This window comes from Vidua chalybeata, chromosome Z (assembly GCF_026979565.1).
Source record: "Vidua chalybeata isolate OUT-0048 chromosome Z, bVidCha1 merged haplotype, whole genome shotgun sequence".
In the NCBI taxonomy this organism is placed as follows: Eukaryota; Metazoa; Chordata; class Aves; order Passeriformes; family Viduidae; genus Vidua; species Vidua chalybeata.
The window spans coordinates 64,449,610-64,471,171 of NC_071570.1; the positions used below are offsets into that span (position 1 = coordinate 64,449,610).

Sequence of the window (21,562 nt, forward strand, 5' to 3'; positions counted from 1 at the left end):
AGGCGGCTCCCGGCGTGCCGCGCGCGGGTGCGGCCATGTTGCGGGGCAATGTTCCATAGCAGCACGCAGCGCCGGCACTGGACCTTCCATGGCGAGGAGGAGCTAGCGCGGCGCCGCGCTGAGGGGAACCGCCGGGCCCGGGCCAGGGCGGCGGCCAGCGGGAAGGTGCGCAAGGACCCAGGGGTTGCGGGCGCGTGGCGGAGCGGGGCGGCAGGGTGAGACTGCGGCGGACTCAGGCGCGGCTTTGCTTCTCCCAAGGTGCCGCAGGGCGACCCGGTGCTGCTGGAGCCGCACGAGGAGCTGGCGCTATGCAAGTACTACGAGAAGAGGCTGCTGGACTTCTGCGCCGCATTCAAGCCCGCGATGCCGCGGTCTGTTGTGGTAAGCGAGGCGAGGACGAGCCGCAGCCTCGGCCCTCCTTATTCCTTCGCTTGCTGCCTACTTGTTTTGTTCTTGAGAGCGCGGATATCTTTAAATCTCTTTATCTCTTTTCTCTCTTCTAGCACTACAGTCTGTTGCAGCTTTTTGTCTTTTTTGTTTCGTTTTCTGACACGTGAAGCCATTTCAAAACCTGATGTTTTTCAATGTGATCTTTTGCTTGTGGCTCTTAAACTTGCTTGGGTGACTGAACTGTTTTGTTTCCCCTTAGCAAAGAGTAGAAACAGAATAGTCGTAGATGGTTGATGGAAATGTTTGATGATACAATGAAACAATCTCCCAGTCGCTGAAGGACGCAGTCCCAAATTTGGGCTGCCGTTCAGATGTTTCTCCAGCATTAGTGCTTCTCTGGCCATAAAATAAGCTGGATCGTGTACTGGCAAAATAATATCCTACAAAGGAAAAACAAAATTATCTTGAACTTATGTGTCTTGAATGCAGAAGACCGTATTTCAGAAGGGAGAAGTGGGGACGTAGAGCTGAAGAACAGAGTGAAATTGTGCCTCTCTCTCATTAAGACATTAAGATGTATGATTTACATTGTCCCATGTTAGACCTCCCTTTTCCAAGCAGGTGTGTTGAAGAGTACTGTGTTTGAGGGTGCCTTTGAAAGATGGCAGTCACTGCCGTGGCATGTGAAGCCAGACTTATGTTTGAGAAGTAGTTCTTGCAGAGTCTTAATTCTGGAAAGCATTGGCTTTCATGCTGATAAACATGCTGCAAAATTTACCAATGTAAAAAATCAAATTGTTTGAATTGCTTGCAACTTTCAGGATGATTTTTTTCAGCCTTTGATTTTTAAATTTCGTTTTAATACCAAATTCTTTTCATAAAGGTACTGTTGGCTTTTTTAAGCATTGTCTTCTAAAACATGTCTAAAAACAAAGAAAATTATTTTGTATTGCGGTTGTAGTGTAAGGTTCTTGCAGGCAAAATAAAGACTTTGAAATATGTAATTTCTATGTGCGTGAAATACTTAATTTCTGGCTGTATGTGTTTTAGTGCCTCAGTGTGTGTGCCTGTAGTATATATCCAAACTTGCTGGTTTTGTGTTTTTCTTTTTTTTTATGTATTTATATATTTTTTCCTTAATCCATTTTTAATTTTTACCTACCTTTTTGTTTTCAATTTAGGGTACAGCTTGCATGTATTTCAAACGTTTTTACCTCAATAACTCAGTGATGGAGCATCATCCTCGGATAATAATGTGAGTTATCAATACTTCTTGAGTTACTCTATCAAGTGGAATATTAGAGGTATGATCTTTATATTTGTAAAAATGTGAAAAAAAAAACCAAGAAAGAAAATCTGAGAGCTTAAGTAAAAGTAAAGACAAAATATGATTAGTTTCACTATCTTTTTGCTCTATTCAGAATATATTTAAAAATACACATTTTCTGAGCAGAACTTTCGATAGGAGAATGGATGCTGCATATGTTAATTGTTTGCTTTTTTGTTTTTTTTCCCTCCTCAAGGCTAACATGCACATTTTTGGCCTGTAAAGTAGATGAATTTAATGTATCCAGTGCACAGTTTGTTGGTAACCTTCGAGAAAGTCCTCTTGGACAGGAAAAAGCTCTTGAACAAATACTGGAATATGAACTGCTACTTATTCAGCAACTGAACTTCCACCTGATCATCCACAATCCATACAGGCCATTTGAGGGATTTCTAATTGATATTAAGGTAATACTCTCTGATATGCTATATGCTCTGTTTGGTAAAATAATACAAGTCTGTCATGCATTGACTTAAAAAACTTACATGCATTGACTTAAAAAACTTAATTTCCTTTTGAAATTAAGTGATTTAAAAGATCTAATTTCTATAGTGATAGACAAATACCTGAAAGATGGTTGTTTTGCTTGTGGTCTTTAAGTTATTTAGTATATTTTTGGAATAAAAATATGGTCTGCTGCTTTTTAGCGTTATAAAATACTGTCGAATTTTGTATTCTGAGCTCATGAACAGGAATGACAAACAGCTGCCTTTTTTTCTAAATCATTGCTTTTTAGACTCGCTATCCAGTGCTGGAAAATCCTGAAGTTTTGAGGAAAACAGCTGATGACTTCCTTAATCGAGTGGCTCTGACAGACGCATATCTGCTCTTTACTCCCTCACAGATTGCTCTCACTGCCATATTATCTAGTGGCTCAAGAGCAGGAATTAATATGGAAAGGTAGTATTTTCTTTCTTATATGTGTGATTTAAACAATCTGCTTCTTGTATAAAATTATTTTGCTCTAGACATTCTTAACTACTAGAATTGTGTATTTACTGATTGCTAGCACTTGTCTTTCTTTATGGTTTAGAATGGCAGTGGTACTTTTCATTTTCACAAATAGGTGATGAAAGCAGTTAGTTGCTGTCTGGTTTTTATATTCCTTTAGAAGAAGTTTAAAAAAAACCCCAATGACTTTGCCTTAACTAGAACAGCACAGGATTTTCAGACTCAGTTTCAGGGTTGCACAGGGAAGAAAGTGGAAATGTGGTAGAAACTGAGAGTCAACGGAAGTGACACTGAACTGACAGCTTATGGGTATGCTGTAACAGGCTGTGTTTGGTTGCTGCAACTATTCAGTTTCCATGGATATGCACCAGGGCTAAGGTGTTGCTTTAAATCACTCTTCTCTTTCCCTTCTGTGTCCTTGCCACTGGTGTTTGCAGAGGTACTGTCAAACACTTTGATACTTTTGCTGAAATGTGCAGTTTTTTTGGTTTAGTTTTCTTATGGACAAAACTTATGCTTTTGTTCAGGTGAACAGCTGAGGTGATTGCTGTAAGGAGCTGTACCTGGCATGTTTTAATATCATGCCACTGCATGTGAGCATTTTGCATCTGGAGTGTAACACCTGCTCTAAATCCAAAAAGTTCTTTTAATCTTCCATCTATTCTAAGTGTATGTCAAATCTTTCTAGTTCTAAAATAAGGAGTGTTGGGAGTATTCTTTACAGGATTCACTGTCTTCTGAGAATTGTATAAAAACATTCAGGTGCTTACTTTTGTTTGAAACTTCATCTCATTCTTAGATCTGTATTCTGTACTGCTTGTGCCAAAATTCAGAAAACCATCCTTGCAAAAAGAATAAAAATAATTTGTAGATAATGTGTGATTCAAGGTGTCTGAACTTTGTTGGCACGTTCAGGAAAAATTCAAGTTTTTGCTACCTGTCTGCACCATACAATTGTATGTACCTTGTAATTTACTGTTTGATGTGAGTTTTTGCTGCAGACATGAGAGGAGCTGATGGTCTGTGGACCTGTGATCAGGTGCAGCTGCAGAGGTGGTACAGAACACGTGAGAATTGGAAAACCTGCTGTCATGGGGGAAGGGATAGAACTCCTTGGTTTTTGTGGGTGTTGGTGAGGAGGATTGCTCATGTTTGTTTTATCCAGGCAGTGTGCATTAGTGTTTTTACTAAAAAGAAGTTTGATCTTGTTGGGAAGAGGAAGGGACCCATAGGCTTATGCAAGACATAAGCCTTTAGTGTTTAGTAATAGCTTTCAGCTGCCAAAAGAAGCAGGCCTGTCTTGCAAGCTCTGCTGTTGGTCAGTCTGAAAACCACTGCTTGCTTGTCCTGTAGGCGTATTGTACAATAGTGTGATGTTGTCATAAAGTCATAAATGTAATTTGACATAGCTCCATGAGGCTTAGAAATACCTAATTTGGCAGTGTTATTTCTACGTGACTGGGGGAATATTTATGTCACCTTCTTACAATGACAGATTAGCTTTTTTATCACTTTATAGCACTTAAGTAAACAAAGCATTCTTACTTACCTAATTATAAAGCTCTAGGAGATGTTAATTATAAATAATACACTTTTACTAACTCACAAATGATTGCCATAAATTATTATGACACTTTAAAAATTTACTCTTCAATGTCTCTTTGCAGCTATTTATCAGAAAGTCTTATGCTGAAAGAAGACAGATCAACCTTATCTAGATTACTAGATGACATGAAATGTAAGTAAACATTGGAAAAGTATATTAAAGAATATCTCAAAACTAGGAAGAACCATCTTTTTCCAAATTACAAAAGCTTTAGCTAGAAAGTTTTCCTTCAAATGGTTCTCTTCACCTTAAGGCATGCATAAGTAATCTGCAGACAGTAGAATGAACTACCCAGCATGTGGATGGAAGGGGAAAAAAGACTGAGACAAAATGAACAAATAAATTAAACAAATTAACATGAACAAAAATAAATAAATTAACAGGCAGAGGACCTGCCTGATGCTTTCAGAATGTAAGCGCTAGAGTCAGTTAAGTGGTAGCAGCTGATTCAAAAGTGAGACATCTATTTTGAGAACTAGATAACAGTATCTGTAGGACAGAACTACATTGCTTTTTAAGTCACCATATCTTAAACATTACAGCTTCAGGCAAAGCCTGCATGTAATAACACCACCAGAAGGTATGGTTTGTAAGCTAAATGACTAATGTGATATGCCAGTATTTATACTGCACATCTGTTTTGCAGCTATGTTTCAGAAGATGCTTAGCTTCACTAGTGTGAGAAATATCTGTGTGTATATTTTACAAATATTAAGAATACTACCATGGTTTAGCTAAGCTAAAAGGGAATGTAGTGCACTGATTACTACCTTTTTGTATTTAAATGAAAAGGTTGTGATATGAAATTCCCAGTAAGTAATCAGTTACTGAATGCATTAAGCTAATGCATGCACTTCAAATGGGAGTGGTGGCAGTGAAACTAGGCTGGCTGATATGAGCAGTGAATGCACTATACAAGTAACCAGGGTCTACAAATTCAATTTACCTTTAATTCATAAAATTTAAGATGTCCTTCAGTTTATGGTCTCCTAACAAATCAGGTCTTCAGACTTCGATTGCTGAGGTGGAAGGGAATGCTGGGATCACTTACTCTTCACTCCAGTTATTGTGGATGGTAGCTTTAGCACAAAGGCAGCTCTTCCATAAACGTAAGACGGTTGGAAGGAATTTTTTCAAACATTTGTAAATTACTTCTACTGAGTACTGGTGGTAGAGAAAAAAACTTGTAAATTTAATTTGCATTATTAGAAAGACTGGAACTGGTATTTTTTTAGGACAGCAGGTATAATGTTGATTGCAAAAAATACCTGTGTATTTTGAAGCTTGTTAGCAGAGTAATGCAAACTCTGCCTTAAGGAAATCCAGAGTGAGTGATGCTGGAGACTTGTTTCAGTGTAGTTAAAATGAGGAAAGGAAGGATGAACTGTTGGCTCAAGCCTGACTATGACATAAGCAATACTGAGCCACGCTGGAGACTGGATAGGCTTATGTGATTCACGAGTCTGATGGGTTGACCTCAGCTCAATGCCAAGTGACCACTAAAGTCACCTTATCACTGACCTCCCTAGTTGGGCAGGGGAGAGAAAAGTACAAGTTCATGGGCTAAGATAAGGGCAGGGAGAGGTCACTCACCAGTCACTGTCATGGGCAAAACAGACACAACTAGGGGCAATTAATCACCAAGCAAATAAGAGTAGGGTAATGAGAAGTGAAAACCAAATCTTAAAAAGACCTTTCTCCCACCCCTCCCTTCTTCCTGGATTCAATTTCACTCCTGAATTCTCTCCCTCCAGTGCAGGGAGACTGTAGTCAGCTTACCATATGTTTCTGTTGCTCCTTCCTCCTCACATTCTTCCCTCACTGCAGTGTGGAGTCCCTCCCACAGAGACAATCTTCTACCAATTTTTACAACATGAGTCCTTCCCACATGCTGCAGTTCTTCATTAACTGCTGTAATGTGGGTCCATTACACGGGATGCAGCCCTTCAGGAATAGGCTGTTTCAGTGCTGGTCTCCCATGTAATGGGGTCACAAATCTTGCCAGCAAACCTTCTGTAGTGTAGGTTTCTCTTCTGTATATGGTATGGTATATAGCATGGTATTCCCAATGGGTCGCAACGTCCTTCAGGCACACCTATCTGCTCCAAAGTCACCTCCTCTACAGGTTGCAGGTGCATCTGCATACTCCACACTCCTGCTGACCTCCATGTAGGGGCAGAGCTGCTTCACCATGGTATGGACCAGGAGCTGCAGGGGAATCTGTTCAAGTGCCTGGAGCACTACCTTCTTAATGTTTCTCCCTGACCCTGGTAGATGTAGGGTGTAGATGTCCTCATATATTCTCATCCTTCTTTCCAGCAGCCATGAGTGTTGCACCAGCATTTGGATTTTGTCCTTTAAATCTGTTATCACAGATGTACATCCACTGTCACTTAATACGCTTGGCCTTGGCCAGTGGTGGATACATCTTGGCATTACCTCTGTTGTGCAAGGGGGGAGCCCCTAGCAGCGTCTCAGAGAAGCCACCTCTATAGGCCCCCCACTACCAACATCTTGCCATGTAGACCCAACACAAGGCAGAGCAGAAATTATCTGTGTGCTTACAGCTGTTTTGTTGTCATTTTAGGCATGAAAAATCTCATTAAAAAATATGAACTGCCGAGGCCTGAAGAGGTTGCTGCTCTAAAACAGAAGTTAGAGAAGTGTCACAGCTTGGACCTGTCATTTAATATAAACCCGTAAGTATATCTTGCATGTGTTAAACTTTGGCCTTTTTTATTGGCATAGGAACATTAATATTTTCTTACCTGTCTGAGTGATGGAAAATTAAAACCCTTAAACATTCACATAGTGTTTGCCTGCTTGCTATAGCTACTGGAAGCTGAGATCGAAGACTCAAAGTAGTGCTTTCACTAATAGATAAACAGGTTCTTTTGTGCTGATCTGCAAGGCAAGCTGATTATTTTGTAAAACTGGAATACTGGGTGACTTCTAAGGTGTGACCACTTGATGTTGTATGTGATAAGAACTTTAAAATCAGGAGATTAAAACAAGAAGGTTTTAAAGGCTTAATGTTTTCTTAAGAATTATGTGGATGGCAAAGGACTGCACCCTGAACTTCCAGCAAGCTGCATGCCAAGGCTTTGGTAGTTTTTTTATGGAACAGGTATGTCCTGGGGTCAAATAGAGTCTTAAGTTATAAAAATACCCTAAGCATTTCACTTTTCCTCTGGGTTAGGAAGAAGAGGAAAGGTTATGAAGATGATGAATATGTCACAAAGAAATGTAAAATGGATGAGGTTAGTAAACCTATTGTACAAGTTTTTCCTGTTTTTTTCCATTCTTAATGCCAAGACAAAAGTGACACAGCTACTGAGATAAACTTATGCATCTGTAATGTAAGTTTACTTGTTGCTCACAAGTAAAATTGTGACTGAACCTTTTTCAACCTTTTTTTTTCACTTTAAATGAGCCAGATGTTCTTGAACATCCCTGTATTTGTGGAAAGGGGAATGAATATGCAGACCATGCTTCCTGTTGTTTTTTGTGCTTTCAAAGTTTTTATTTGGTTTCTTGCTCAAAGCAGTGTAGAGTGTTGGACTAAATTTATGTCAGACAATTTGTTAACAAGGCTGTGTGAATTACAGATGTGTTGCTAGTACTTTGTGTTATAAGACCAAGTATAAATAAGGTGGAGATAAACTGATGAGGGTGACTCAACAAATACAAACAGTATTAAGATTGTCCTTCACATCCGAGATGAACACTTTCCAGAGCTTTTGTTTGGACAATAGACAGGAAATTGGAGAGAGTCCATGCTGGCAGAGGTGTAGAACCCTTTTTAACTGGACTCACTTTAATACTAAATAGTCAAAGACACACTAAGTGTAGCATCTAGAAAAACATGCTAACATCTATAGAGGGTCACCTATCAAAATCTGAAGATAAAAGACAAGATTTGTGTCTTGCTGTTAGAGATTATCATAGTAGGTTGATGCTATAGTATCAGATTCTAAAACATTATTTAAACAAGATTATAATAAAATTGGCATTGAAAGTAAAGTCTAACAAAATGTTGGACCTTGAACTTCTTTTATAATTTTATTGCTGCAAAAACTTTTAATAAGTTTTCATTGCAAATGCCAGTCTTCAAAAGTATACTAAAACTGGCAACTCCATAAAACAGGCACTTGGAATCACTTTATGACAAAATGACTTAGAACTAACAGGTCCATGTGAGCTTTGGAGGTTTCACTTCTTCCCTGCCCCAGTTTAATTTGTATTAGTTACTCTACTATGGTCTGAGGCAGTTTTGAGCTTCTTTTAAATTCATATCTGTAATTATTTTCCAAATGAGTAATCTGATAGGATATTTACATAGCCTACAGCACTTCATGATCAACTTTTGTACAGTTCCAAAGGTCCTGAAACTCATGATTTTTCATTACTGGTGTATCTGAACTGGGTTTCTACTTGTGTAATTTCACTTCTGAGTAATAACCACATGATAGAGCAGATCTCAGCTGGCCAGGACATTAAGGAGAAAGTGTGCTTAACTTTTTGAAAGCTTACAGAGTGTGCAAACTGCTCATACCTTATTAATGGCTTCATTAATCCTGTAGTTAGCTGGTATTAGACTGTAGTCTACAAAGCCATGAAAAGCACAAGACATTAGTAGAAGGTGCAGTATGAGCTGTTTTGGAAATCTCTGCATAGTTATCCAACATAAAGCTCATGCTTCTTTATCTCAGGTGCTGAAAGGGGCTGCTAACATGACTCTGTGTGCATGACTGTAAGCATAGGTATGGATAACTAGCTTTAAAGGCCTGACTTGCCCCAAGTTAAAATATTTTTTTAGTCTTCAGTTCATGGAATTTCTGTCTAAGTTCTTTAATCCAGAGCATAAGGAGCACATCACCACACACAGATGTCACTCAAGGTGCTGTATTTTCTCCTTCTGTTAGGAAGAGTGGACTGATGATGATCTTGTGGATTCAGCGTCACTTTGAAGGAAGATGGACTACTATCACTCACTGCAGGAACTACTCTCTGGTGTCAGGTGTGACTACCTGCCACAGGTTCCTTATTATGTGTCCTAAGGTCTTTGTGCTGTTACTTCTTAACTTGGCAATAAAGCCTTTACTTTCCTAAAAGATTAAGTTGTGGTTCCATTAAACCCTCATCCAATACATGGGAGACGAGCAAGATTTGGTTCAAGAAATCTGGCCCTTGTTTTTGGTTCAGAAACAGTTTGCTGTGGCTGCAATGTAGTGTTATGAGCACCAGCTGATTTATTCCCTTTTCATACACCCAGTTAAGAGTTCTACAATACACACACACCTACATGCAGCTTTGGGTGTTGCCCAGTTTCATTCTCTTTGCTGCATTTTGTGTGTAAATTAAATAGGCAGTTCTGTCTTCCAGTTTGTATTTTTACCATGTTATATTGCCTGTACCAAAGCAATCAAATCTACAAAATAATCCCTTTTACACACTCTGTTAAAGATCTAATTAGGACACACTAAAAGGTTAATTACTTAATCCTCTGAGATGCAGTTCAACATAGACTTGACATGGTTATTGGACAATCTAAGAAAAGACTTCTCTAATAACAAGGTGTTGCAAACACATGTATTGTCACTATGGAGGAGCATCATACACGTCTGCCCAGTGCCATACTTGCGTATTTGGGAGCTTTCACCTTCAAAAAGCTGTTCCAGCTGGAGACCACTTGAATTTAACAGCAAAGGTGTAAAAGCAAAGTCTCTGATTTTATGTGATTGAGCAGTTCTCATAAACAGGAAAAACACTCTAGGTGCTGTAAAGGTTTACAACAGTGTTTGTGTGATAAAATTATTTAAGTGGTTATCTCATTAGTCTTGTCAGTGTATCCTTTCATTCCCTGTTATATCACTGCCTAGAACGTAACACACAGTGATGATGAAATACCCTTCAAATCAACAGCACATTTTACTTCTCAATTTTTTTAACAGTTTATGGCAGTGCAGTGGGCAGGAACACTTTACACTAGACAAGGTTGCTCCAAGTCTCATCCAATGTCACCTTCAACACTTCCTGGGATTGGGGCATCTCTGGCTTCTCTGGTACTCTGCCAGTGCCTCACCCCACTCACAGGGAAGAATTTATTTTTATTAAATCTCAACCTACGCAAGGAGTTTTAACATCTGTTTCCTCACCCAGTGATGTACAAATTAAGGCATAGGGACAAGGTAATGCTGTCTGAGGACTCATGCTTAGAAAGCAACACATTGTAAACACTGCGAAGTATGCCACCAGTGCAGACACTAAAAAATTTCCACAGCAGCCACTCAGCCAGTTTCCACAGAGTTAGAAGTATGCCGCTTGATTTATTTTAAAAACTTTTCACTTATAAAAATATTTATGCTAGATTTACAGTACAAAAAAGACCAAACAATACCTATTTTATAAAATGGTTTAATGAATGCATGCATGTCTGATATAATCAATAAATTTACTGAATTCAAATTATTTACTATTGTAAACGTTTTACAAAAGCATTGTGATTTATCTGGATATACAGTTCTTGATGGAAGAACTATTCAGACTGAATCAGTGACACATCAGGAAAATAAAGCTGACAAGACCCATTCTGCATATTCTCTTTCAACATCATTCCAGCAAGAGAAACAGCATGGTATAAAACATGTACAGTGAAGGTTGTTCCTACCATAACATCAAATTCTGGAAACTGTAAATATAAGTTAAAAGTGGTTGAAACAGTCAGAAGTCATAATTATTGTAACCAGTCAGAAATTACAGTAAGAAATGTTATCCAGTTAGTTATAGGTGGTTGTCAGAACAACGCCTTTCTTCTCATGTCAGTTGATAATTCTTTTCCAATCAGACAGCAAAAACTTTGGCAGTCAGATGTGCTGAAAATTTCAAAGTCCTAGACACAGTCACAGCATTTTCTCTTCAAAAGGTGAACTGTACACCAAGGCTCAGAGGTTGTGAAATTTCATTGTTTCCAAGTGGAAAAAAAAAAAGTGCAAATGTCCTGCACAGATAGCTTAACAAAAGCTGCTGGTACAATCATTCACCAACAGGATGTTTGTTTTCTTTTTGCATAGTTCACACATCACTGGGAATGTGACAGGGTGTGCTATTTTTGGCAAGAGCAAGAAGGATGTGTTACTGGTGAGAGTTGCCATGTTGGGCATGCTGGATCCATGCAGAATTCAGGTAGAGAGCTGCTACCTGATGTTGTTAGACACCGAATACTGATTTTGTTTTTGTTGTAGCAGTTCAGTAATGGCCAAAAGCTTCTTAAGAACGTGCTGCAAAAGAGAGTGAGTCAGTAAAACTACATGTTAGCTACTGGAAACAGAAAATGCCTTCCTGAGCAGCATTTTCAGCATCAGCCTATCAGACCTGCGACTTGAATTTTAAATATATTACTAAAAAGAGAAAATGTCTGATTCCTTAGCCAATAAGGGTAGTCTTAAAACAATGTTATAGACTTTGCCTGTCCTCCTATGGATCTTCTTGCTTCTTTGTGGTTAACAGGAAGGCAGAGGAAGTGTACAGCTAACACACTGTTAAAATTTGCCAGCAGAGTTTTCTAAGCATACAAGTGTACTGGCAAACCAGAAAGCAGAAAAGAGATATTAATAGAAAGCTAAGAAAGTGAATTTGGTTCTCAACTGAATAAAAATCCAGATCTGAAAACTAAGACCCAGAGAGTCAGTCAGGAGGCAGTAATTTTGTGGGTTTAAGGCTTCCTCTAGAAACTTTAAAATTAAACACCCGAACTTAGTTGGTTTTGTTGCATGGGGGAACGAAACTATGGATTAAGTATTTCCTTCACAGCTAATAACCCCCTGGTGAAATACAACATCAGTCATACTACTACAGAAATACCACAATAGAATCCCAGTATTAAGGAGTAATTCAGGACACAGCACCCTCTACCTGTGATTTCTGTTAACTTACCTGCATCACCCCTCGCTCGTTGCTGAGCGTCCGGAGCTCATCCGAGTGTGCCACACAGATCTCATGCAGAGCTGCCAGGTCACGGGATAGGTCAGTTCGAGAGTGCTCTGCCGTGTCTGGAAGCTCAGGAACATTCTTCAACAAAGTAGAAGACAGCAGATTTAGGGTGCCAAGACCAACTTTGGTCTTACTAAACTTCCAGTCCACCTTTCTATTATTAATTATCTGTTTATTTTCTCCTCTTCACAGGCATGTGTTTTGTGAGTATACTGCAATTTGTAGTGCTAGGATTCTTACTACAAGATCTGGTATTGCTCTACCTTTGAGCTGACCAGAAACCTACAGCATTTCGAGACTCAAACCCTCTAAATGAAGGGGAAATCCATCCATTAGAAGCTTTTTGTTAATCTAAATGAGAGAAAAGCAACAAATCAGCAAAATCTGCTGTTACCTATCAAGTAAGTCATTAAACTGATGATAAACAAATAATGCTGCAATTAAAACAGCAGAATAATCCAACAGGTGTTTTCAAAGCAACAGTTATCAGAGACCTCATGTAAAATTTATAATTTAAAGAAAACTGATGTATCATAATATGCAGAAGTTGCAATTTAATCAGAAAAGGATGACATCTGGAATAGGGACAAGGCAAATGCCCACTACCCAAATGCCACACTTTTCAAATATTCTGAGATGGCTTTTAGGACACTTCTAAAGGATTAATTTAGGATGCTTAGCATATTTTTTTCATCTCACTTTTTAAAATGAATTATTGCATTTAAAATAGATACATATAAAAGATGATGACCTAACTCCTGTTACAACAATCACATACACACAAAATAGTCATGCTTTATAAGGACACAGTGACAGCATTTCACTTTCAAACTACAGTATGTAGAATGCATGCAGTGAAGCTTTTGCCAGTGCTAACTGAAATTCAACCTAATATTTCTTAAAGAAAAATTACTTTCAATCTGTGGTCAAAACCTTGTGACAAGTTACATATAAAAACTTCTGCTTTAAAAATATGTTTGTGAAAAGTTTGTATTTTTGCCAAATATTTCTAATCTCATAGCTATAGAACCTATTTCATCTTCTCACATTTATAGAGGCACTAAATTAATAAAGTCTTAAGAAGATACTTGATGGCTTTAATTCCATATGACAGACCAGCAATTTTTAAATAAGTGTTAAAAAAAGTACTCAGACAAAAGCATTCAAAATTATGTGGCAGCTGATGCACTGCTGAGCTAGTTAATAAGAGGTGTAAAAAATTTTAATTTACAATTCTGCTATGTAACTTCAGCAAATACTTTTTTAACCACTTACCCCAAGCTCATCCAAGAACATGATCATGCGATGTTTGTTGCTCTTGATGAATGGATTTACACCTTCCATATATGGCTCCTAGTAATTTTAAAAAGTATTCATTAACAAATCAGTGCCAAGATAATTGTCACATCTGAGGTGAACACAGTGCAGTCAGGCAAATGACACTGCAAAACAAGTATGTAAATGGGAATAATATATCTTTTTTTCAAGTGTATTTCTAATGTCTGGTCTGCAGCCAGTCAAAAGACTACAGAATTTGGTTTTCTTGTATTCAGAAGATAGATAACAAAGTGATTCAGAATTTTTCTTACACATGCATACAGATACACATTTGCATCAAGGTGAGTGTCTCTAAATACCTGCTTGCAGAGAACAGGTATTCCCTGTTCAGAGGTATCATCAGGAACAAATGCCTTCTTTCCTGTTTTGTCATTAACTCTTACATTCCAAGCTCTGTGTTTCAGAGAAACAACCTTCTCACGCCAGCCTGAAGTCATGTTAATTATGCTTAAGTCAACAGATGTATTTTTAGCAATGTTTCAGCCTGGAAATTGAGACCAGTCACTGCTGGCATTCTCTTAGTGTTTTAATAGAAACTTTATGGAAAGCTTGGGCTTATTAGTGCAATAAGTACACTTGACTTACAGCTTTCATTATGTCTAGCAGTACAGTAGTATAAACAGGAGAGGTTTGAAGTGCTCTACCACAGAAAACACCAATCTAGCAAGTGATAAATGCAGGGTGAAAGAGAAAGAAAAAGTCATAGGTTCTGCATAAGAAAATAGCAACAAATTTGTTGCATGCATTGAACAGGAACATATGAAAGGTGTACAGGAAGCACAGTTCTCTGTAGGTTGTTCTCTATGTAAAATTATATTCACCTTAGCTCCAAATTCAACCAGATTTGCTAAATTCTGCACAGACTTGGCGACCAGCGTCAGTGTTCTTGCAGCAGTGGGGGAAGGAGAATCTGGCAGGAGTGCGAAGTAGAGAGTCACTGGCCATTACATTTAAAATTAACAGCAGTCGCATGAAAATAAATTCTTTTCCCATTCATATTTTTATTAATTTTTTTTAAATATAAAACAAGTGCGTGTGAAAGATGTCACTTCGTAAAGTAAAATATATTGCTTTTGTAATGTCCAAAAGCCGTGTTAATCTGATCATCTTATTTTCCTTAATAGTAGCACACAGAAAAAGAAGGCAAAATAAGTAAGTGTTACTAAGAGTTAAGTGAAATGATAACCATTTGCTCAAAACTTGAGGAATTTTGTTGAAAGGAAGATTACTTATTAAAACATTTACCTTTGAAATTTAAAAAACAAAGAAGAAAGTTTACATTTTCCTTATCTGCTTATACTCAAATAACTTGTCAGTGCCCACTTATGTAAGTTACTGGCAGCAGGAAAACAAAGTGAATGTTACATGCAATTGTAGCCTGTATTTCCATGAAACTCCAGTCTATAATGACTGTGACTATAAACACTTCACATTAACCACTGAAGTCAGTTAGCACTTCCTTTTCCAGCAAGTGATGTTTCTCTCCAGTTAAGGTAAATGGCCTGGTTGAAAACATTCCCCTGACCAGGGTTTTAGGGTTATAAGGTCTGTAAGTTTCCCTTAGCAGTAGTCGAGAATGGTATCTACTGGCTGGTGGTAACTCAGCAGGACTGTAATGGTCAAGCACAAAAGGCATCACTCAATTTTTTTAGTTCTTTACACCTCCAGTCCTGAGTCACAGTGCAACCCAAGTTAGGAGGTACCTAACTTGCAAACTACCCAAAGATAATAAAATGCCAAAAAAATTATCACTTGTTCCAGGCCATGTTTCTCAAATGCTTTCTCCAAAGCAGTTTCAGAAATAATTACTGTGTGAGAGAAAGGAACTTCGTTTGACACAGTCCTCATTTAGTAGTTTAAAGACTGATGATAGAAAAACAAGCCACATTGTCTTAAAAACTGTCTTTGAATAAAGAAAAAAGCTCTTCTGAACCAGATTTTTTTATTTTCTCCAATATTTCTGCCTATTTTTCAGCCTTTTTGAAGACCATCCCTCTCTCATCTTTAAGATTCTATATCCAAAACCAACTGTATTTCATGAGTCAAAACACCACTCTAATGGCTGGAAGCCATCTAAGCAGGACATTTAAACAAATTGTTCAAGAAAAATTTTCTAGGTGCACAAATGTATTCCAAGCTCTGCAGACACACATACCAATTTTATAAATATTGTACATTTCAGAAATACCACTGCATTCAGCTGTTAACTCTGGCATTGCACTGTGACATTGAAAGTGACATCAGAAGTTCCTGTAATTACATTTTTCACAGTGCTAAAATACATTAAACAATGCTAGACTTGACTCAAAATTTCATTATTAAATATCACAATGGATTTCTTTTTTTTACTTTGGAATTATACTGGGGATATCCACAGCCTTTGAGAGTGGAAAGCATATGCCCTAAGAAGAAGTTAGCCAAATGACATGGATAACTTGACTTGAAACATAGCATTCAAAAAAAACTTCCTATTTTGCTACATCAGATAATACAGTGATTTCATGTATCCTGCTGCATAAAGTATAGATTCGATCTGAAGCACATAGTCACCTGAGATGATATTAAACATCCTTGGGTTCAGGATAGCAGGACAAATCAGTCGAAGAAAAACAAAGCCACTGAAATGAAATAAAATTGTATTTTGTTCAAAACCATTAGAAAATGAAAGTAAAATTGTGTAGTCTTTCAGGAATAAAGTTAATGTGGGATCTTGTTGAGACAAACCCCAAGAAATTAGCCTGTGCTGTGTAAAAACATAAATCAAAGTCATCATGCTACAATTCTATCAACTGCAATGACATCTGAAAGAAGAGGCACATTGATTTCCCAATAAAGGTGAACAAACTGTTGAAATCATGTAGGAAGAAATTAATTGCCAAGTAATAATGAAGCCAATCCCAGACCATGCTTGCCTCAAAAAGGAGCCATCCTTTGTGTCTGACCTCCCAAAAACTCTCCACTGTCTGATACTGCAAGATACCCATCTCACAGCCAGCCACTTCCCCAAGCCACCATAAGCTGGAGCGCAGGACTGGATGGGCAAAAAGATCTCCCTTGGCGGAACACACCTTTAGGTCAGCTTCAGCTGATCCATTATCCTGATGATAGTACACTTCAGTAGAAAAATGAGGGATCTGCTACTTTCCACCATGAGAGAATTGCTGCCATTTTAAAAGCTGGAAAAAAAGTGCTCTGTTCTAACTGCAGAACTAGGAATTCATTCAACATGAACCCAGAATCAGCTTCAGCATAATGAGAAAAATCTATTTTCCTGTTAATACCAGAGGTAAAAATCATCATTCAGGTTAACCTCAGCTCCAGCTGATTGCTGTACAATGAAGTGACATCTAGACCAATTAAATCAATCTAAAACATCTGTAATTGTGTCCTTGGACACCACCAGCAGGCTGGATTTCACCAAAGCAATACCAGAGCCTGACTTGTAATGAAAGGAAGAAGGGAAGGTTGCCTGTTGTAAAGTACACAGTTACGGAAATGTCCATATTTCTTTAAAGTGAAAAATAGTAGAAAGGTTGATGCACCTTCTCCAAGTCCAAGATATCTAGTATGTTCTGTTATAGATCTACCTTATCTCTAAGAAACACAAGTTATGGGCTGGTAAGAAAACAGTTCTTGGCTAGAGGTTAAGCTAAAATACTTTCTGTGGTGAGAATTCAAAGCTACAAGTCAGTAATTAATTTTGAAGTCTTGGCACATACACCAGTCAGTCTTTTAAAGTGCCCAAATTTGAAGGCCAACAAGGTACACATCTAGCAGAGACCCTGCTGATAGGGAAGATCTGTTATTCCTTACCTTCATCATCCTGCCTAAATTAGGAATGAGCAAATATCTATATGGGAGTTTTAAACCAGAGTGAAATGGTAGCACATTTTGACTGATACAATAGAGAAGATACCCAGATATCAAAAACTGTCCATCTGGCTCTGAATACTGAATTATTCTTAAACCAAAAATAGCGCAATGAAAGGTAATAAACATTACTGAAGGCTGTGAAACTGCACTCCAAAGAGAAATCTTTAGTATCCACTTGTGAAATGGAACACCACAAAAGCGAGTGATAAAATTTAGCATCCAGTGGAGACCACTGGGAAAACTCTGAAAGTGAGCTGTGTGTTCACTAAGGAAAGCCACATGGTCCTCTTTGGAGCTGGGGATGAACAGCCAGAGATACAGAATTCACTACTGACCTTTACAGCCTTCCAGCAGCTTAGCCCCTCAGAGTAAAAGGAGCTCTCAAGTAGGAGCAGTCTCCATTTGAAGGCAAGGCCGCTTCACAGTATGAAACACATAAGGCTTCCAGTGTCAAAATGATAAATACAAGCCAAAGACAAATACTCTGAAAGATCCCTCCATGGGAGATTAACCTCTGCTAACCATACAACTGCATGGCACCACAAAAAGGAAAGCTGAGGCTCTGATACCTTTAAAATCCCTACCACATTTAGAGAAAGTGTCAAGACCACAGCTTTGTCAAAGGTTTTTGTTTGACCTGTCCTGGCAATGAACAGAGTTAAGAGTTAGTTTTGTATTGTGCTGGTTTAATAATGCAGATAGGAGTTTTGGTGGCTGGTGTGAGTTCAGAAGAACAAAGTTCTGTAACCTCCAACAGCATTTTCAGAGGAGCTCCAGAATATTTCAACATGATTGGGCTGTAGTACTGTAAATTCAAAGTTAAAACCATTAAGTAAAGCTATACTGACCTCTATACCTCTATACTACATCATTTTATTCTGGCAAGGCTCTAAGAACAAGACCAAGAATCCAGCAAGCTCAATCTTTAACTGGGACATTGTGCTTCATCATCATAAATATCTTAAACACTGCAGTAACCTGTGTAAGTTCATACAGTTTTGTCACTGAAGAAACATAGATAAGGACACTGAAGTATGTCTCCAACAAGGCTTGAAAGCAGTATTTCCAGAATAAGGTTGACAAATAACTTACCTAACAACCCTGGTTCTCATGGTAGTATTAGCTGGCCATTTGTTTTGAACAGATTTCTGTAGGCATCCATAAATATACCTCAATGTCCTGCAGAAACAGTAGCCAATTACTCATTCCATTAAACTTACAGAATCAGAAAAGATGGTCAGACCGACCTCCTACTGATGCAGAACTATTATCAACTTTATATTAATAGCTGAGACAAACCTTTAAATTATAAATTCTTAGTTAAAGTTAACAAATTTATAAGAATTCTATTTTAAATGTTGTTTTAAAAAGTAAACTTCTAATAAAAAGAAAAACTATTCTGTGCAATTCTGTGATTATTCAGATGTGCATTAAATGTTTTATAACTGTTTACTTAAGTAGTATTCCCTTTCTGAAAAAAGACCACTTTGATGGTTGATTTTTCTTTTTATTTCTCTCTTAACTAAACAAAAGCTATTCTTTCCATACATGACACAGAGTGAAAAAAGAAAGTTAAGCACCACAGCAATAGTTCTCTCCCATTAAAAGAAAAATAAAAGAACATTTGTGATGTATTTCAGAAAATGTTGATCACCGCATCATATACTTAAAAGGAATACAATTTTCAGTGCTAACCTTGCCAGCACTAACACAAAAGAAAATTCCATGCTACTCCAATGACTCAAAATTGAGGGTTTCATATACTTTAAAAGCTAGTGACACTATGAAAGGAAACTATACCATCCACTTTTTATTAGATTATTCAAATCTGAGGTATGAAAACAAGTTACTTTATGAATTAAAAGAAGCGGGGAAAAATGGCCTCCGCACTTCCCTAGCAGACAAAAATAGGCATAGAATGGTATCACTGTTACTACCTACCTGTATTTTTTATATGCTGTTAATAATTCCATCTCTTTCTCAGAGGAGAAAGACTGACAAATACATGTCATTGTCTGCTAACTACCACTGTCTTCTACCTTTTTGTAAAAATATGAGATTAATTATTTTATTACTATTTTGTCCCTGATCTCTTGAGTCTAGTAGCTTCTCCTTTAAAAGAAAACCAAATGTGCCAGCTGGGGGCTTTTGTAAAACACTATTAATTGCCAGAAATGTTATTTTCCCCCATCTATTTTTCTATGTCTATACATCAATACTAAGATAAATCATCAAGAACTTAATTTTAATGTAGAATGTTGCTCATGGAAACACAAATTTTCAAATATAAATCTGAAAAGTGCAAACTTACGGGGGCAGTATCTCTGCAGCCATGAATATCTTCTCCACCAATTCTGAAAGTATACTAAGTAGATGTGCCAAATTAGTGTTTACGTCTTCATTTTTTTCTAACTTTGAGGGATTTAACTAAAACAGAAAAAGAATATGTTTATTCTTGTATCTAGAACCACATATATATCGTTTCTGAATATTACACACTGAGTACTGTTTCAAAGTAAATGAAATATTCTGCTGCTATACAAGTCTCTTACAGAACTCAATCATCTTTCAGTAACTTGTCAGGGAATGCAAGGCATTCAGTTTTAAGTTCTAATATACATATCTGGCTTTTATCAGCTTGGATATTCACCATTTTTTCATCTGAGTGACTTTATCTTTCAATCCAAATTTCTGATGACTCCCATCTTTTCCACAATGAAGTGAAAGTAAAACACAGAAGTTAGGAAGGTAATTTAAAAAAGTTTCAGGATCAGTAATAATCATTTAATATGGAATTTTACAATTAAAACTAAGTTTAGATCCTAACTTCTACAATATCTTGAGTTCAACAAGAGTTTACCTAGATTAGGACATTCAGTAGCTGCTGCAGAATGCCTGCTAAATAATTAAAAGAAATTTTGATTATAAAACTTAGTCCTACTATGAATAATGTTTGAAGCCAAAATCGAGGAAAAAATATAAAAATATCTCTTAATTAATTCAGTTCCTGTATTTCTGATGTAAAAATGTCTAGTTCTAAAAAATTATTAAATGTCTCTACAACTAATATTTAATGTAAACACAACAGTTAATAACCAATGCATGATTGTGTCAACAAACCAAAATGTTTAAAACACAGTTTAAGGTATCACCTCACAGGACTGCTTGCTCTCCATGATCTTTAATATGGAATCTTTCAGTGCATGATGAACAAAACTTGTTGCTGTGGCTTTCATATACTGCTCCATAAGTGTGCTTGCTAAAGTGGTGGCACGGAACAAGGTAGTAGCTTCATCTGAAAAAAGAAATTGGAAAGAGAAAAACTGAAAAAAGGAGACATCAGAAAGAGAGGAAGAACACAGTTACTCTTTGACATAAGCTGCAACTGAAGGAGGAGAAAAAACAAGACAGCACCAGAACCCTTTCCTCCCCAGCTGTCCAGAATTCCAGTAAATTTGTAGGAGGATTTAGTGCAGTACCTTCCATGCTTATCTCCCTGTCATTTAGTGTTCGTAACAACAGGGACTCAAGCTTTTCATGAAGAAAAATCTTCAGTAAAATGCCAGCCAACAGTGTTCTATCCTGTCCACAAACATGTGATAAGGCATAGACTACATGAAGTTCTTTCTGGAGTATAAGCTGAAAGAAAAACAATTTTAAAATATTCAGAAGCTTCTCCTTACATATAACAGCTTTGGAAAAATATTATATTACATATCTCTATATATACAACTGTAACTTAAAAACATTATTTGATTATATCAACCAGTGTTACTGAGATCCCTCTCAACCAATGAAGAGTTCGTTTTGACAGCTAAACCATGGATGGTAAGCTTAAGTCATACCTCTTTAAACTCACTGTACTCTTCTTCTGGCATGATCTTCTCCATGGAATATCGTGCTCGAACACGCAAAGATCCTGGCTCAATACCCTTTAATGGTACATAGGAACTGAGTTGAAACCACTCATCTGTTGCATGTCCTTTTTGTAATCGGCTTAATTGGCAACGCATGAACACTTAAAGGAAAAAAAGCGTTGTTCAGGTAACGTTATCTCCACCAAAACAATGCTACTATTAAATAAA

At 37.5% G+C, this 21,562-nt stretch overlaps 2 protein-coding genes across 7 annotated transcripts in view; one reads left to right on the forward strand and one right to left on the reverse strand.

Annotated features, from left to right (window-relative positions):
• On the forward strand, positions 1-9,390 carry CCNH (cyclin H). The gene is made up of 9 exons (XM_053932452.1): positions 1-165; positions 259-381; positions 1,572-1,645; positions 1,914-2,124; positions 2,454-2,617; positions 4,336-4,406; positions 6,862-6,973; positions 7,474-7,534; positions 9,200-9,390. The coding sequence occupies exons 1-9, from the start codon at positions 49-51 to the stop codon at positions 9,242-9,244; spliced, it is 978 nt and encodes a 325-aa protein (XP_053788427.1). The 5' UTR covers positions 1-48; the 3' UTR covers positions 9,245-9,390.
• A 1,285-nt stretch (positions 9,391-10,675) lies between these two features.
• The window catches only part of RASA1 (RAS p21 protein activator 1), a 53,186-nt gene continuing 42,299 nt past the window's right edge, over positions 10,676-21,562 (reverse strand). For all 6 annotated transcript variants that reach the window (XM_053932445.1, XM_053932448.1, XM_053932449.1 and 3 more), the window contains 10 exons: positions 21,323-21,495; positions 20,957-21,116; positions 20,630-20,772; positions 19,789-19,904; positions 18,570-18,656; positions 16,155-16,222; positions 14,426-14,514; positions 13,542-13,619; positions 12,210-12,344; positions 10,676-11,554 (listed from right to left, as the gene is read on the reverse strand). In XM_053932445.1, the coding sequence (XP_053788420.1) occupies positions 11,471-11,554; positions 12,210-12,344; positions 13,542-13,619; positions 14,426-14,514; positions 16,155-16,222; positions 18,570-18,656; positions 19,789-19,904; positions 20,630-20,772; positions 20,957-21,116; positions 21,323-21,495 (1,133 nt within the window). In that variant the 3' untranslated portion in view covers positions 10,676-11,470. The remainder of the gene's footprint in view (positions 11,555-12,209; positions 12,345-13,541; positions 13,620-14,425; positions 14,515-16,154; positions 16,223-18,569; positions 18,657-19,788; positions 19,905-20,629; positions 20,773-20,956; positions 21,117-21,322; positions 21,496-21,562) is intronic.

What these genes read in the sequence shown, in the direction of transcription:
- CCNH (XM_053932452.1), top strand. Translation starts at nt 49, where the DNA reads ATGTTCCATAGCAGCACGCAGCGCCGGCACTGGACCTTCCATGGCGAG. An exon ending in GATTTCTAATTGATATTAAG is followed by an intron (nt 2,125 to 2,453) that starts GTAATACTCTCT and finishes ATTGCTTTTTAG; the next exon opens with ACTCGCTATCCAGTGCTGGA. An exon ending in GCAGGAATTAATATGGAAAG is followed by an intron (nt 2,618 to 4,335) that starts GTAGTATTTTCT and finishes GTCTCTTTGCAG; the next exon opens with CTATTTATCAGAAAGTCTTA.